The 15,715-nt window shown below is 36.5% G+C and overlaps 1 protein-coding gene across 1 annotated transcript; it reads right to left on the minus strand.

Annotated features, from left to right (window-relative positions):
• Positions 1–2,182: 2,182 nt before the first annotated feature.
• On the minus strand, positions 2,183–3,223 carry LOC104038340 (heparan sulfate glucosamine 3-O-sulfotransferase 1). The gene has a single exon (XM_009492673.2). It carries the CDS (start codon positions 3,110–3,112, stop codon positions 2,183–2,185), a length of 930 nt encoding a protein of 309 aa, XP_009490948.1. The 5' UTR covers positions 3,113–3,223.
• Between the last annotated feature and the right edge of the window lie 12,492 nt (positions 3,224–15,715).

A 15,715-nucleotide genomic window follows, 5' to 3' on the forward strand; every position in this document is an offset into this window, starting at 1 on the left:
TCCAATATAAAATCACCCTGCTGGTTCAGAGTTCAGAATTTTTCTGGGTTAACTTTTTACTTGACAAATGACAAAGAAGGTATTGTTAGACTACACAACTGTAATTACTACAGTTTACCTATACAGTGTCCTTGTAGAGATGGTATAAGACTAGCATAAACATCCTGTTCTTTCCACACCTTGTTCAGATCAACTTTGTACTTCTGAGTAGTGCCCAGATCTGATCAATATTAATGATTAAGAAACCACAATCTCAGAAAAGGTGGAGGAAGTAAATAACAATTTTGGCCATCTGTAGAAATCAAGAGATGTAATAAATAATCATACTTCAGAAAGAATTTCAGAATTTAATTATATGCTAATGACAAACATAATTTTCTCTCATATATGCACATACAAGTAGCAGAAGAGATAAAGAATAAGGTTTATTATAATAACAATTTAACCTAAGGGACTATTTGATGAAGGCTATTTCCACATAATCTGGCTGGGTCTGACTCTGTCCAGCTTCAGCGGAATACTGCTACCTGCCTAACATCTAAGCAGCTCCCTCATAAAGTATTAGAAGCCTAAAAAGTATTAGAAGCCTACAAGTTAGTGCCGCAATACCTACCTTTTAGCCTGTGAAGTGGAAGACCGAATCCCACGTTAGGAACGTATGCTCCTGTAGGCTGCACAGTGGCTTAGACAGAAGGACACAGATTCAGGATTCTCAACAGGGTTAGGTGGAGTTTGATGCTGCGATGCTCCGAGTGGGCCCGCACAACTACAGCTCACCAGTGTTCTGAGAAGCTTAAAAAGGAACGCACCTAATGAATGCTTCTACTACGGGGTGCTCCAGAGCTTCTGGAGGTACAATGTCAAACAAGCACATCTGCATCTGTAGTTCTATCTGGCACCATATTTAACATTTCAAGTTGATCATCTTCTTTGGTATATAATAAAATGTTTACATGAACAAGAAAAATAGACGAACACAATACTGTGAAACAAAAAAAATATTAAAACAAAAAAAAAATTCCTAATGCAGGAGTATAGATGGGTGTGGGTTTTGTATATAATCTGAGTATGTCATACTTAGCATATTGAACCCTGTGTCTGAGATGTACAACGTTACAAGATGTTATTTGAACTTTAAGTACATCCCATGAGCTCCATTAGAAATGACAAAATAAAAGTACTCCGTGCTCTGGAGGGCAGGCAAGGAAAAAAAAAAATTATTTTTTTTAACAAGAATCAATGTGCCAATGGAGATATGTAAACTAAAGCCAGGAGAGCAATAGAATAACTAGCGACAGACTCCAAACATGATTAATATGGTAGTATTAATGAAGAGCTTTTCCATTCAAGAGCAAAGTGACATAATTTATATAATCAAATATTTGTACAGTTGCTGATACTAATTTTTTTTTTCATTGATTTTTTTTTTTTTAGTGTATAGAGTAACAGTGTAAATTGATGTTGCCTGGGATCATTTAATTTCTTTACATTCAGAATTCTTGCTTAAAGCTTCTTCAAGCAGTTCATATTCTTCCTTTAGAGAATTTTTTTTGCAAACCCAAGATAGTAAGAGTGGTTTAATACTAATGATATACAGACAGGGAGCTTCTAGTTCACCTATTCAAAATCATGGGCAAAATAGAGTTGTTTTATTATTAATTAAGAACTTTGGCATATTAACAGAGGATGAATTATTTATTTGAGCCACTATGTATGCCCCTGTTTTAACATACAATTTAGCTTATCGTATGAAAAATTCTAGAAATCATCGCCACTATCATTGTGCGTGATATAAAAAATACTAACAACAAAAAATACAGAACAGTTAGAATAATACCATTTCAAATATTTACATTTTTTACACTGTTAGAAGCAGTCATTTTTCCAAAACAGCACAAATCTTGTAACGGATACATATCTGAAATAAGTCCGTTGAAGTTAATGTATTTGCATGATGGGAGAAAGAAGATCGGAATATGACTCACAGTAATCATACAAATATGTGAAACTTATTTTTCCCAACATAAAGGGTACGATTTCAATGAGTTAACAGATGTGTTATTCCAATGAAGCATATAACCAGTATGTTAAGTCCTCATAATATGAATCTCTACCGTTTAGAAAGGTATGTTTAAAAGAATTTGTTTCAGGCCCTTTTTAAGAAACATTGATTCCAAATGTATTAATGCCAGTCAAAGGAATGATTAACCATTCTGTAAAATTTTGCATTGTGCTCTCTGAAGTAAGAATAAAGTTGCTCTAAAACAGTGGTGTTAACAAGAGGATGGGGGCGCCCTTTGGATTCATGTAAACATCTCTCTCTTCCATCACTTCTAATGCAGTAGAATCCCTTGGTTTGGTTAAAATAAAAATTAGAAGACATAATTCGGGAAGGAAGGTTTAAAAATCTTTCAACTTTTTGTAATTCAGGAAGAGGGTCCTTGATTAAAGTATTGCCATCCACTATGTGAATCTGATCCAAACTGAAATGCTTAAGCCACTTTTCCATATGAACATCATACAGACTTCTCTGAATAGCTTTGTATTTGGTATTAAGTGCTCCGTTCTTAATAACAATATCTTCAAAAAGCTGAACAGGCTTGTGGCTTTCTACTCGGTTGTAATATACTTGGGTATAGTCAGATATAACTCTCTCAGTGGGATCTCTTAGAATAAGCAGCAGTTTAATGGAGCTATTCATGCCATGAATTCTTTCTGGAGCCTGTGGTGATGTAAAATAGCCTGGTGTTTTCTCAATTGTAATTTGATTTCCATAAGAAAATGGCATCAGACTTCTATACCACTCTATTCCTTTCACATAATTTTCATCCCAGTCAAAGAAGTGGACTTCTGTAGCTGCTACCACAATATTAGGATGAATATCCAACATTTCCAGCAAAGCCCTTGTCCCTCCTTTACGAACTCCTATGATGATTGTCTGAGGTATTTGTCGGCTTGTGCCAGGAGGTCTCACCTGTGCCAAATAGTGTTCACTTTTATTGCTGAATAATCCTACTTGTGACTTCAGTGTTTCCAACAGTGCCCCATTCTCAACAGGAGCACCCTGAGCATGAGTCAGCAGAAGATAAGCTGACACTAGTAGGAAGGCCATGTGGAGAGGAATAATTAGTTCAAGATAATGTTATGCTCGACTAATGAAAGAACAGGTAAGTCCCCTCTTGAGTTGGTTGGCAGAACCCGTGGTAAACACACAGCAAGTTTCTGAAGCATCTACAAAATAAAATAAGACAAATCAGTATTTCTAAACCCATCACCAGCTGGAAATTCACCTCACAATTCAATTCACAAATCTAATCTGTGATCACAACAGAAAATTTATACCGAAGTTCTTTCTTTTCCCTGACTTGATTTCAGAAGAACAACAAAAAAAAATTCCCTGTGTTTTTTTTCTTTAACCATAGGTGACCAATGAAGGATACTAACCCTTCAACAGCTTTTATTTCCTTTAAGCAGAACTTTAGAATTGTTTACCTGATTTTAAATTCGTGACCATTATTTGCTTGCTTTGATTTCCCTAGTTCTCTTCTATATATACCATATACTTCTCTTGACATATATACCATACCCGATATGATAGTAATAATAATTCCAAAGCATTTTTGAATGTCAATGTCTTTACCCAAATTCCCTGCTAGAATGGTATATCTTAATCTAAATAATAGCACTGGATGGTGGATTTGATTTCCAGTGAGCTACGAATCATACAAAAAAAGTTCTGTTTACTTAGACAGAAAACAAAGTACAGATATAGGCAAAATTTTGGAATCTGAGCCCTTCAGAGCAGAAAACTAGTGTGGTAAAGCAAAGAGTGAAGTGTCTGAGTTGGATCGGTGTGGAAAAAATAAATGAGACAGGGTGGATTCTTTGTAACTATCCAGGTGTTGTGAAGCATAGTCACTTAAAGCATTGGGAAAATCTTGGCAAAATCAAATTTTCAGGTAATATTCTGCAGTTCCTCCAAAGCTCCACATAAGAGATACCCAGATGCTTTCTGAGAACCTAAAAACTTTTCCAGGGAAGCAAGTCTGGTTGGAGCTGGATACTTTCTTTTTCTTAATCCACACAGCATACGATCATTTTAAGGAAGTGGTGAATGTTATATCTCTTAAAAATCTGAAAAAAGCTTTAGGCTTGCAGGTATGTGCATGTGCACATGTGAGTGAAAGAAAATGTCACTGTAACTGTGTTGGTAACATTTGAAATCTCTTGTGTAACTCTTGTATATATTATTTGAAACAGATCACTAACAACAGCTCTGCCATCACAATAGCAGTGATAAAAAATTCAGATCAACGCAACACCTGCACTTGAACTACTATGCTTGGATTGCCTGTTTCTATGTCTGAAAATCTTACAGAACAAATCCTCATCTAGAGGGTTCTTGGACTTCATCGCATTTCTGAGTAATTGTAACATTTTAAGATTTGTAGGATAGATGTATATCCTTAACTTGTTTCATTTTCAATGTAGAGTGTGGAAACAAGCTATTTCATATGGTGAAGCAGCAGTCATTTTAAAAACAATAACTGTTTTCAGAATCTATTTAAATTATGGCTCATATTTTAAAGTAGTCTCAGAAATACGACAGCTTTAGCTCCTTCTTCAGTTCCACTGTCAGTTAGTCTCTTTTTCTGAATATATCGGTCACAGTACTTTGCCTCTTAGAAACGACCTTAGAAACCACAGCCAATTCCCATTTGCCATGGCTCTGAGGACCACTCAGTATTTCTATTTAAAAATTGTTTACTTTGAGGCTTACTTTACAGACTTAAACATTTTTGATAATAACAGTCTAGGCAACATAGCAGATTCAAATAAATACATTTTCTAAATCTTATTAAAACCCAGTCCAGCTTCTTGGATATCTAACGACTGACTCTTATTAGCCTGAATGAGCGCTGAACTCACAGATAGATAGCAAATATTAACCCTAAAATTGCCATTTTAAAAATAAACTATGACCTTTAGTGAGTAAATCTGTGGAGAGCGTTCCCTGTTATGTCCAAGCAAGATCTAGAGGGCAACTGCTTCTTCAAAAAGAGCACAGCTTCATACAGGTAAAGTGTGTGAGCATACACTTATTAAATACTGGAAAAGTGCAAGTACAAATCAGCTTTGTAATCAGAGACTGGAGAAAATATTGTTCTCCTTTACAAACCTTGAAAGGAAGTTTCATTTTAAAGGTCACAAGTTTTTTTACGAAGAACTTCACACGGAAGTTCTATTTAAAGTTCTCAAGAGCAGGGAATGGCAATTACAAGATGGAAGAACAGGTGTGTTTATACCAAAACCATTTCTGGCTACGGTTTTCAGAATGACTCCTCTTTTGGATGGCAAGGTTGGGAAATGGTAAACATTTAGTGCTATTTAGTGCTGCTGAGGAATCAAAATGCATTCTGTTATAATGGCAGCTAATGTTGGTTTTGAAAAGCTCTCATAGAACACTGACCACACAATTTGAGGCATCACACCCCAGATGACTCCCAAAATACTGGCCTTCAAATGGTAAGCATGTTTGTAGGCAGTGACACTGCTTTAATAAGTTCAAGCCAATTTTTTGGCAATTCACAAAGTTCCTAAACAGTCCATTCTGAGTAAGGATACAGCTATGCGTAAGATGGTTTTGAAAACACTTCCCTTCTTCTCTGAGGTAGGAATACATGGCAGTACAGCTGCTTTCCAGACCTGTGGTGCCAGTCGGCTGGGATTTGGGGGGGGGAGGCAAAGGAGCAGGGAGCAGTTAATCTTTCTTTTAACCTGTTCTGAAACCCCACTGTTTTACATTTACATTCTATTCATCTTAATTTTTAAATTCAAATTCTTTCAGGTAGATTGAGGAATTGTTTTTGTAAACACCTTACAATTTTTTTCAATTTACCTTTTTTGTGCTGATGCACACAGCACGTTATACATTATAACGTGTATACACCTGTATATATTAGATTACAAGCACTTTGAAACTAAGGCATGACCAGCCTGAATGTCTGCCAAGCAAGAAATGCCTTGCAAATACCAAGTGGAGACACATAGTTCATAATCTAATTTAAAGTCTAGAACTACCCCATCTTGAAACAGTTTTATGAACTGATTGTTGACAGATATTTTAGGCAACTTTATCTAACCAGAAAGAAAATTATTTTTGGAGTTTTTGAGAAGAAGTATTCATGAGCCTAACTAGGTTAACAGCTTAAAAAAAAAAAACAAAAAAAAAAAGAAGGGGAGAGAAGAAGGAAGGAATTTCTCTGAAATACACTAAAACCAGTGTAAAAATATACAAAAGTATTTAAGACTGGGGACTCTGCAGTAGTATAGACAGAGGTGTGTTCTTCCTAGATAGGGTGATAGATGGAAAAAATGCCCAAATTCAGTTTTTTATTTTATTTAAAAAAAACCCAATACACTAATACCGTTTTATCCCAAATTAACTGATAGTTATCTGGTCTCATGCACCTAAGAATCAGGTGCAAATACTGGTGTTCAGAGAAGCCTGGAAGCTGAATGAGAAGTTCATACTTAGGAAAGATTCGCCTTCCAAAGTGTTCTCAGGTTCATACATGATGTGAATGACAGTCTGTTTAATTTACATCTGAAATCAGCAGCTCTCTATAAAAACACACTTAGAAAGCAAGTAACAGAAGAGATTCTGCATTTTCTATTGACCGAAGTATTAGTAACATTTTTGAAAGCAATTATGTTAGTTTAACCAGTTTGCAATTAATTAGTTGTTTTATATGGTGGAAATTTCTTAGAGTCATTGCTAGAACAAAACCTTGCCTAGGAAATACTACCAGAAATAATCAAACTCAGAATGTGCTGTAAAAGTGGTGCCTAAATAGATCAAAATTGCCTTTGGGAGCAATTCCATCAGAAGAACATTCCAGCTTCAGCCTAAGATATTTGATTGATTTTGATGAGCTCAAAGATGTTGGATCCTGTGGTTAGGTTATAATTGCTACATAAATGTAAAGGTTTTAAAGATGATTTATCAAATATAATTGGAATGTTATTTGAATAATTTTTGTGTTGCTTTTCTGCCTTTATGCAATTAGATGCACATTTTTAGAAGATATGAACTGCTTTTTATAATGAAAACAATGTATTCTACATTGCTGCACTGCACACTCTTTGAATCTCAGAGTATTCCTAAGAAATTAACCCCATGATACATGATCAGAATTATAGTGCCTTATTACATGGGTTTTTTTTTCCTATTATTTGGTGGTGTTGGTGTTGCTTAGTAACATAAAGAACATCAACAGATATGATACTTATTAAGCAGAAATGAAGTTCAGAAAGAAATTCATGCTGCAAAGAGGACTAATTAAGTAAATAACACCTTGCACTTTTGTTTGTTTTACTTTTTTAAGACCTTAGACTAGACTGACGAAGCTAATACGCTGGCTGAAAAATCATTTTAATATTGCAGAAATGTTTTAAAGACCCTTAACTGCTGCACTCTTTTAAAAAACCCTTCTAAGCGGCTTATGATTTATCTTGCTTCAGGGTAAAGTACAATATTGTAGGGTAAATCTAACTGTATTATTATTACTAATTTATAATATTAATTTCTAGTAATACTTTCTACTGCATGTAATGCTTTTCATTGGAGAATTTCACAGCACGCTGTGTTAATGAACTGTCTGCACCCTATTAAGGCACCATTCTCATCTTACAGGAAATTGCAGCCGACCAACCTATAGATCGAGTTCAGGAGTGCAAATGCTTTGGAAAGTCAGGGTTAATGTGATCTGCTCAAGGTCATATAACAGGTTTATAGTCCAACCAAGAATAAAACCCCCAGGGCTTCCAATTCCCCTTCCATTTCCAACTTTGTGTCATTTCATGGCAGCCACTCACATCGCTTATGGTAAGTTATGCTTGGGTTACATGCTGAACTGAAAAGCAAAGAGATTCCTCAATGCTTCAGCATAAGATTCGAGTATTTTGTGGAATACAGCAGTTTCTTCCCACTTGCTCTGCCCTGCAATTGAAACAAAGTACAAACTCAGGATTTTGTTGTTTCAAGGTATTTGTGCAGAAATATTCCTGTTCGCTACTGAAAACTACAAGGGGAGGTGGTCAGAACAAGTACAAGAAAGCACCAATTTTTGTCTTGATTTTTAAAGATGTATTTGGATTAAAAAAAAGTGTACTGCTTTTCCTGTTTATTCCTATTAGATTATCAACTCACCCCAACAGAGATCAGCCACTGAGAGGAGTACAATTCAAACATTTTAAGGCTTACTGGCACACAAATTTGTAACAGCTCAAGTATATCTCTGTAATGCAGAACATCTCTAACACTGACAATATAAAAAAGCTATAGCAGCCTAACTGTATTCACAACCAAAGGTCACAAAAGGTGAACTGTTTCAGGAACTTTTTACAAGAAAATCATACTGTGATGACAGTTATGCCAGTGTAAAGTATCCATATACAGACTGGCTTTATATTATACTTTTAAATAACAACAACAACAATACAATTCTAGAAGTTTCCAAATATCTAGAATTAGGCTGGTTTTTCTCCTTTCGTAAAAGTAGAGCTAGTTACATAACACAATAAATGCAAATCTGCTCTCAGCGTGGCTTATACATTTTTGAAAAACAGGCAAATGAGTAACTGAGTGCATACACGACACATTACAATCCAATATCAATTTACTCAAACCCAATAAAGCAATGACTAATTCTATTAATTCTAAGCATTAAATGTTAGAAGAAGTAATACAACCATCAAAAGTCCTCTAATTCTGCTTTATAGAATAGTTTGTGAAATAATGGATGTTGAAAAACACTTGGCGCACGTCTAACGGTTGAACAAAAAAGCATCCTCTTTAACTTGAAGTGAAAGAAAACAAAATTCACCTACTTCTATCCACACAGGTCAGATATGCCTAGACTGTGTTCAGGAGACAATGAGAGCACATTTCCAAGTGTGAAAAATATTTAAAATTTTGAAAAAGTTTCCTACATAGAAACAATTGTGAGTAGACCTTAATTTTATTACAAGCAGCACAATTACTTTAGGTATGTGAGAATGACATCAGTTAGAAATAGGGGCAACTGAGTATCTTTAGAGCTGTGTCCTGAAAGTTTCAGTGAGATCTGATTCAGAAGAATCCCAAATTAACTATTCCATGAAACGAAAGACTGTGAGTGAAAGGACAGTTATCCCAGCACATGATAACCCTTTATCTTCAGATAGGGCATGAAACTATTCTGCTACACATTATACTCCATTGCCAGATAAAGTGTAATAACTAAATAGCATTCCCATGATGTCATTACTGGGCTTCATCAAAAGCCATTAGGAGAGGCTACTTGGTTTCCATGAATATACACGGATTGGACACGAAGAATCCATCCCACCTGTAATCGTGGAGAATGTCTGATGCAAACTGGAGAGAGCAAGAAAGGTTAAGCGTGAGTAAAACGTGAGACTGGAGTTTTGTAACAGAGCTCCAACTTGAACTCCACTGGTCTCTGGTTATAGAAGGAGCAGAGGACTAAGAAAGTACAACAAGGTCCTCAGGTCCCGGGGTCAAACATCGCAGCAGTTCCTATTGCTGATGAAGAACGTTAACATTCTTGTATGCACTTAAGAATTGTTCACTTACACTTTACTCAAACTATGGACATATTTTTAATAGGGAGATATACTAAGAATTCTTAAATGAGGCACTACCTAAAAAACCATGATCCCACAGACTGTCCCAAAATGCTGTCTTGCTGTCATAACAACTCTTCTGGAAATGAGAGTCTAAAGGTGTCTCTTTAAGCATCAATATAAAACATATGTTATCCCAAAGAAAGACAAAGACATTAACATTTTAAAGTCCTAATATCAGCAGTGAATTTATATGGATGAACCTTTTCTAATGAGATCGCAGTTTTATAATAGCCGACAGTTACTACCTTACAGGAATAAAAAAGAAAAAAGCTATTTGGTGAGTAAAGATAGGAGCTGCAAAGTAATGGCAATTGGCTGCAGGCTTCTCTTCTACCAGGTACACAGACTATAATGGATAAAAAGGAAAACTAAGAAAGGTTAGCATAAACTATAAACACATTAAATCATCGGCAGGTGATATTAGCAGATAGGAGTTTTGAAAAAAGTTTGCTTCCCTAAGGCTAGCATTATATTTTCTAATTCCCTTTCCTGATAACTCAAGATAGAAAATTGCCTGATGATAACATGACTGCAAATACATAGCAGTACCTTATATATGGTAATACGTGCAGTATAAATACGCTAATATATTTCTGAGCTAAATAAACCTTCTACAGCTGTAGTCTACACGTTTATAACTTTGAAAAATATCATACTCAAACCATCCACATAAAAGTTACTGAATTACAACTTCATAAAGGCCCTTAATATGTTTAGTAAAGCCAGGTACATTCTAAGCATGCCTCTAAATAGACATTAAAAAAATTTCTGTTGCTATTAGGATGTAGAGCATAGATAGTGGTCAGATTAATACAGATGACAAGGCCAATTTTGTATGTCTAATCCCTCTACATATCACACTGACATATTTCAAATGGAATCGCATTATTGTTTTGTTGAATTAAACTTACACTTCTAATTGTTAATTATGCATCAGGACTAATATAAATCGAACTAACAAAGATGCCTTGCCAGGTCTTCAGCCAAATCAGCAGTAACTGCATTTATAAAGGTGCATGTTGTAACGATGTGTGGCTGATAACTAGCTTTTGTGTTTATTTCTACAGGTCTTACTAAGGTAAACCTTCAACCTCTCTACCTCTAGTATAATTAGTTGAATATTATTAATTTGCCCACACTCATTGTCACAAAGAACGCCTTAATACTGGTGCTTAAGAATTAAAATTAGCATTTGCTGCAGAGGATTTATGAGATCTGTCTTTCAAAGGAAAAGATTCCTCAGAGGCTCAGAGATGGCAACAGAAGCATTCGATAGGGACGAGCACAGGTTAGCCCTCTGTTGCACAAACCAGCAAGTTTCAACAGGGCATCCATGTCAAATAGGTGACCCTAGAACCTGTTATGCTCTCCTGTAAAAGAGCACAGCTTCCTGGCATTAAAAAAAACCAAAAACACAAAACCAAAACACCACCCAAACATAAACCCCTGCTAATCTGAACTGGTGGGGATTCTAAAGCATTACAACTTCAAGGACTCCAAAAAGGGAAGACTTTGTCTCACAGGAGCATTTTCCCGGGTAGAACTTGTCAGTATTTTACCTTATGTTTTCAGCACTGCCCCAAAGCAGGATGAGAGCACTCCAAGCAGAGCTCACCAGACACTGGCAGCTGCATGGCGAGCTACCTAAGACAGCCAGGAGGGACGTGTGAGGAGCTGGTCAGGGAGAGAAGACACGAAGCAGAAGTCTTGCAGGCAGGGAGGCTCCTTTGTCCCAACCTTGAATGCTGTCCCACAGTTAAGCACTTCAGCCAAGCCTGCTGAGCCAAGCTCAGTCTCTTACTCTCTGTTTATAATTTTTTGGAGAACTTTTCCAAGGCTCTGGCAATAAGTCTCTGGGAAGTGGTTATATGGTGCTGACTGACAAGAATTGCTGTATTGGATCCTGTATAATTGCTGTATATCGCCATTATACAAGGCATGAAATAAACTGATCCTTCCCTTGGTAACAAGTCCTACTATACAACAATCAGCAGGTTGGAGACCTTCTGATGTCAAATTTGGACACGGAGAGAAGGAGCCATCTTCTTGGCTCAGGAATATACTGAAAAGCACAGGCATAAAGTGAGCTGAGAACTCACCCACAATAAAACAAAGCAGCTGAAAGGCCCATCAGAGTTGAAATGATCTGGCCTTGTAAAGGATGACTGAACAAAGTTTGGGAAGAACTTCATTACTGCATGCAACCAAAGGACATATTTATTTTTCTGACTACAGCTACTTTTTAAGTATTTGATATTTTTAATAGCTTTTAGTTAACTCAGGATTGTGAAAAATACGCAGAGAAAAATTAAAAAAAAAAAAAAAAAAAAAGCTCCTGAGCTTTTTTTAAGAGTGACTATAAAACAGAGGATGTGAGGGAATATAAAGAAGCTGGAAACATAAGTCATCTAGACAGTTGATTTAAGGCTGAAAATTTAATTTTGAAATTTTGGGTACTGGCATAGGAGGCAAGATCAAGATAAGGATCAGACACAAAAGGCCTGAGTAAGAATGTTTGATGGAATAATAGGATTTGCAAAACTAAGAAACATACTCAGTCCATACTAAGTCTAGGTATGCTGAGAGACTTTTGGCATCAAAGAATCCAACTTTATACCAAAAAAGCCTCATAGCCTACCTTTCCTCAAAGTAAATAAACATACAGAGCTTGAACTCAGAGACCATGGAAAGCAACTGCCTAGCAATTCTTAAGCAATTCAACTGATTAAGACAGAAAGTAGTAAAAAGGGAAAACCCTGTCTTACACTGCTAAGCAAATCCTTGCTAACAAAGAAGGTAAATATAACACCTAATACAGAGCAGGCAAACACATTAGAAAAGAAACAAATTCATAATACTCTTCTTGAATAAAAACTCAATTAATGTCTTCAACACATATCCATTACTGAGCTGCATGGATGTTCAACCCAGCAGGCAGCTGCAGAGACACAGGAATGAAAGCAGTTGAGGAAACATTTGAAAATGCCAAATAACCAGTGTACAACACAGAAAACAGCCCAGTGTGCCAAACTCATGCCTCTTTGGCACTGCTCCTCAGGCTAAAAACAGAGTCAAAGATGACAGTCTGAAAACACAGAGTAAGTAAACGCCAGTTTATTTTCTGGATATCACAGAAAAAGTAGAAATCAGATCCTTTGCTCCTTACCAGACCTGTTCCCACTGCTGAAGTAGTATGGTAAAGCACAGTAAAAGAATACTCACCACACTGAAAAGTCTGATAGCGGATAGCTAATACCAAACACTTAGGCTTATCTCCAGGATTTCTGAGATTTAGTAGGGGTCCTATCTGACTGTCTTTTGCACTTCTTAGTTAGGAAAGACAGAACTTAGAAAAGCTTCTCTGCAGTCCCAATCTTTCAAACTTTGAGGTACAGCCTGAACCCATAGGCATGTCAGTAGTCTAACCAAAGTCAAAGTATTAAAGATATATGAACATATGTCAAAATATCTTAAACTTCATTGGAAAATGAAGCAACTCCTCCTTCTCCTTCCCCCAGTCCAGCCGGTTATTGCGACAACTTCCCTGAGCAAAAACAATCTCTGCATCTACAAGCTTAAGGTATCCCCACAAAAACACTTCCTGTGGTTGTGCTCTAAACCTGAAAAGACGGGGAAAAATACCTGCAGTACCACTGCATCAAACAGCATGGTTAATTCAAGCAGAACATGTTCCCCGCCATACAGCATCACCTCCCCCATAGCTCAGTGCTACTCTGCACCTGAATAAGCCTTCCACACTATTCATTTAATGCTGCTTCACTTCAAATCAGTTACAACTTCTCAGAAAGGCTCTTTGATGGCTGAGAGCGCCTACAGCAATTCTTTGGAGCCTTTAAGCTCTGTCTGTCAATTTTCACCTAGGTCTTCAAGGTAAAATCATATTTAGGAGCCATCACATACATTCAGGATCTGGACTTTAAGACTTTAAATTTGTGAGACTTGCGACAAATGGTAAGGGTTTGTCACATTAGAAGCTGTGACCAGGAGGAGCCACAATAGATGTGGTCAGAGACTGAACTGGAGCATGGTAAGATTGCTTCCCAGATTCAAATATTGTGCTTGCTGGCTACGATGATAAAATTTGTAATTAGTACTTTTTTATTTGAAATTGTAGTATCAATTTGGAAAACATCTGTTGCACCTAGGTATCTTATAATGACCTCTTAATATTTTTCTCCTTAAGTCTGAATGATATTATCAGTATTCTGGTAGTTGGCAAAGTGCTGGAAACCCCTGCAACAGTGGAGAAAGAGGCAGCGGTAGCGAAGGGCTCTGATACATTTGCATAATTAACTGCATATTAATTAGAGCAATAAAGCGTTAGAATGTTCAAAGTCATTCTCTTACCAGTGGATAGGTTGCACAGCACATGTACTTTAATTGATTGTAAACCCCCTGATTTCAGCTACTCAAAAAGATACAGTATGACAACAGACTGGTCTTATATTGCCACAACTACTGGAAATTTCCCCAAGGATCAACACTTCAACTTGGCATAAAGGCAAAACGTACTTCCACTATCTTGCATTCTCCCTCTCCCGCTCAGTCTCCTTCTCCTCCAAATAAAAGATACAAAAAACCAAAGCATGAAATTTTGTTATTTCAGTTCCACATTAGCAAAAGACCTTTACTTTCTGTAGGAGGAGGTGATTGATTTTGTGATCTATCATTGCCATTGTCTATCTACAATTAATTTTTTTTTCTTACTACATAGCTTACAACCCACGTATTCCATACTGTTCTAGTCCATTTAATTTTTCCTCAGGAAATTTAAAAAAAGTTGAAGATCAGTCCTCATTTATCTTTTACCTGTTCCCCATTACCACTAAAGCACTGTTACATACAGCAAGGATGTAGGTGTTTGTACGTGATGGTTTTAAACATAAAATACCCATCTTGTGCATCCTGATCCTTGTTTCTCTTGCCCCATAAGCACACTCAGCAGCCCCTATGCATGGTGCAATTTAAAAAAACCCAATTATCTCACTGTACATTTTACTTCTGAGTACTTTTTCTTTCCATTTTCAATGCATTCTGAGTTTTTCCCGAGTGTTAACAGAAGTCTTTTCAGCAGGTTTACTGTGCCATCCTTCATCAGTAGCTTAGCAGTTAGTTTAAACCTTTTGAAGAACAAATGTCAACACCTGAATACCAGTTAATTTGCAAGTCCAGTGGGATTCATAGAAAAAACAAAGTGAAGCACCAAACCAACACTTGCAAATCAGACTGCCTAAAAGCACATAAAATCAGAAGGACATTCTGCTGCCATTATTCACAGTGAATAGTACTTTACTCCATTAATAAAATGCAGTTGGATAGTGCTGAATGTAAGACTAGAGAATCTTAATTCCCTACATAAATGGTGGTGTCATCTTTAAAGATAATGAGCATCCAAAGGTTTTGTGTCTCTGCGATGGCTGAGAACTCCACTGAACGTCGCCTGTTCTCAGACACTGATACAACCATTTTCTAACTCAGCAAGATGGAAGAAACAAACTCTTGTGTATGTATGATTCTCTGGCAAACATTTGCAGACTACCTATTTGCAGCTGATGACATGCATCCAAACCTTGCACCATTTCAGAACAACTTTAAATTTAAAAAAAACCTCACAAACACACAGTAATTCCAAAAGACTAATATGAAATTTAGTTAGGGAAAGAGGATCTCTGCTGAAATCCCAGAATACTTATCACAACCTATCTGTCCTCCTACTCTCAGCTTTTAGTATCTCACTGTTCGGTCACTGATACATAAAGTGGTTTGCAAAGCATAGTCATGATTCTATCTCCTCCCAGTCCCGTTTGTGAAAAATGTACACTTCTATTTAAAGCAACATCATGTTTAATTTTGTGGCAATAAAGGATTTTTTCTCCATTTCTGATTATGAATGTTCAGTCCTCTTACCTTAAAATATGTGCCCACAGGGGAAAATAAATCTGGATTTTAATTCAATTTATAACTATAAAATACAGAATAGTTATTTCTGTTTATAGCATGC

Source organism: Pelecanus crispus, chromosome 10 (assembly GCF_030463565.1).
Source record: "Pelecanus crispus isolate bPelCri1 chromosome 10, bPelCri1.pri, whole genome shotgun sequence".
In the NCBI taxonomy this organism is placed as follows: Eukaryota; Metazoa; Chordata; class Aves; order Pelecaniformes; family Pelecanidae; genus Pelecanus; species Pelecanus crispus.

Coding starts and splice junctions, on each gene's coding strand:
- LOC104038340 (XM_009492673.2), bottom strand. CDS start 3,112: ATGGCCTTCCTACTAGTGTCAGCTTATCTTCTGCTGACTCATGCTCAG.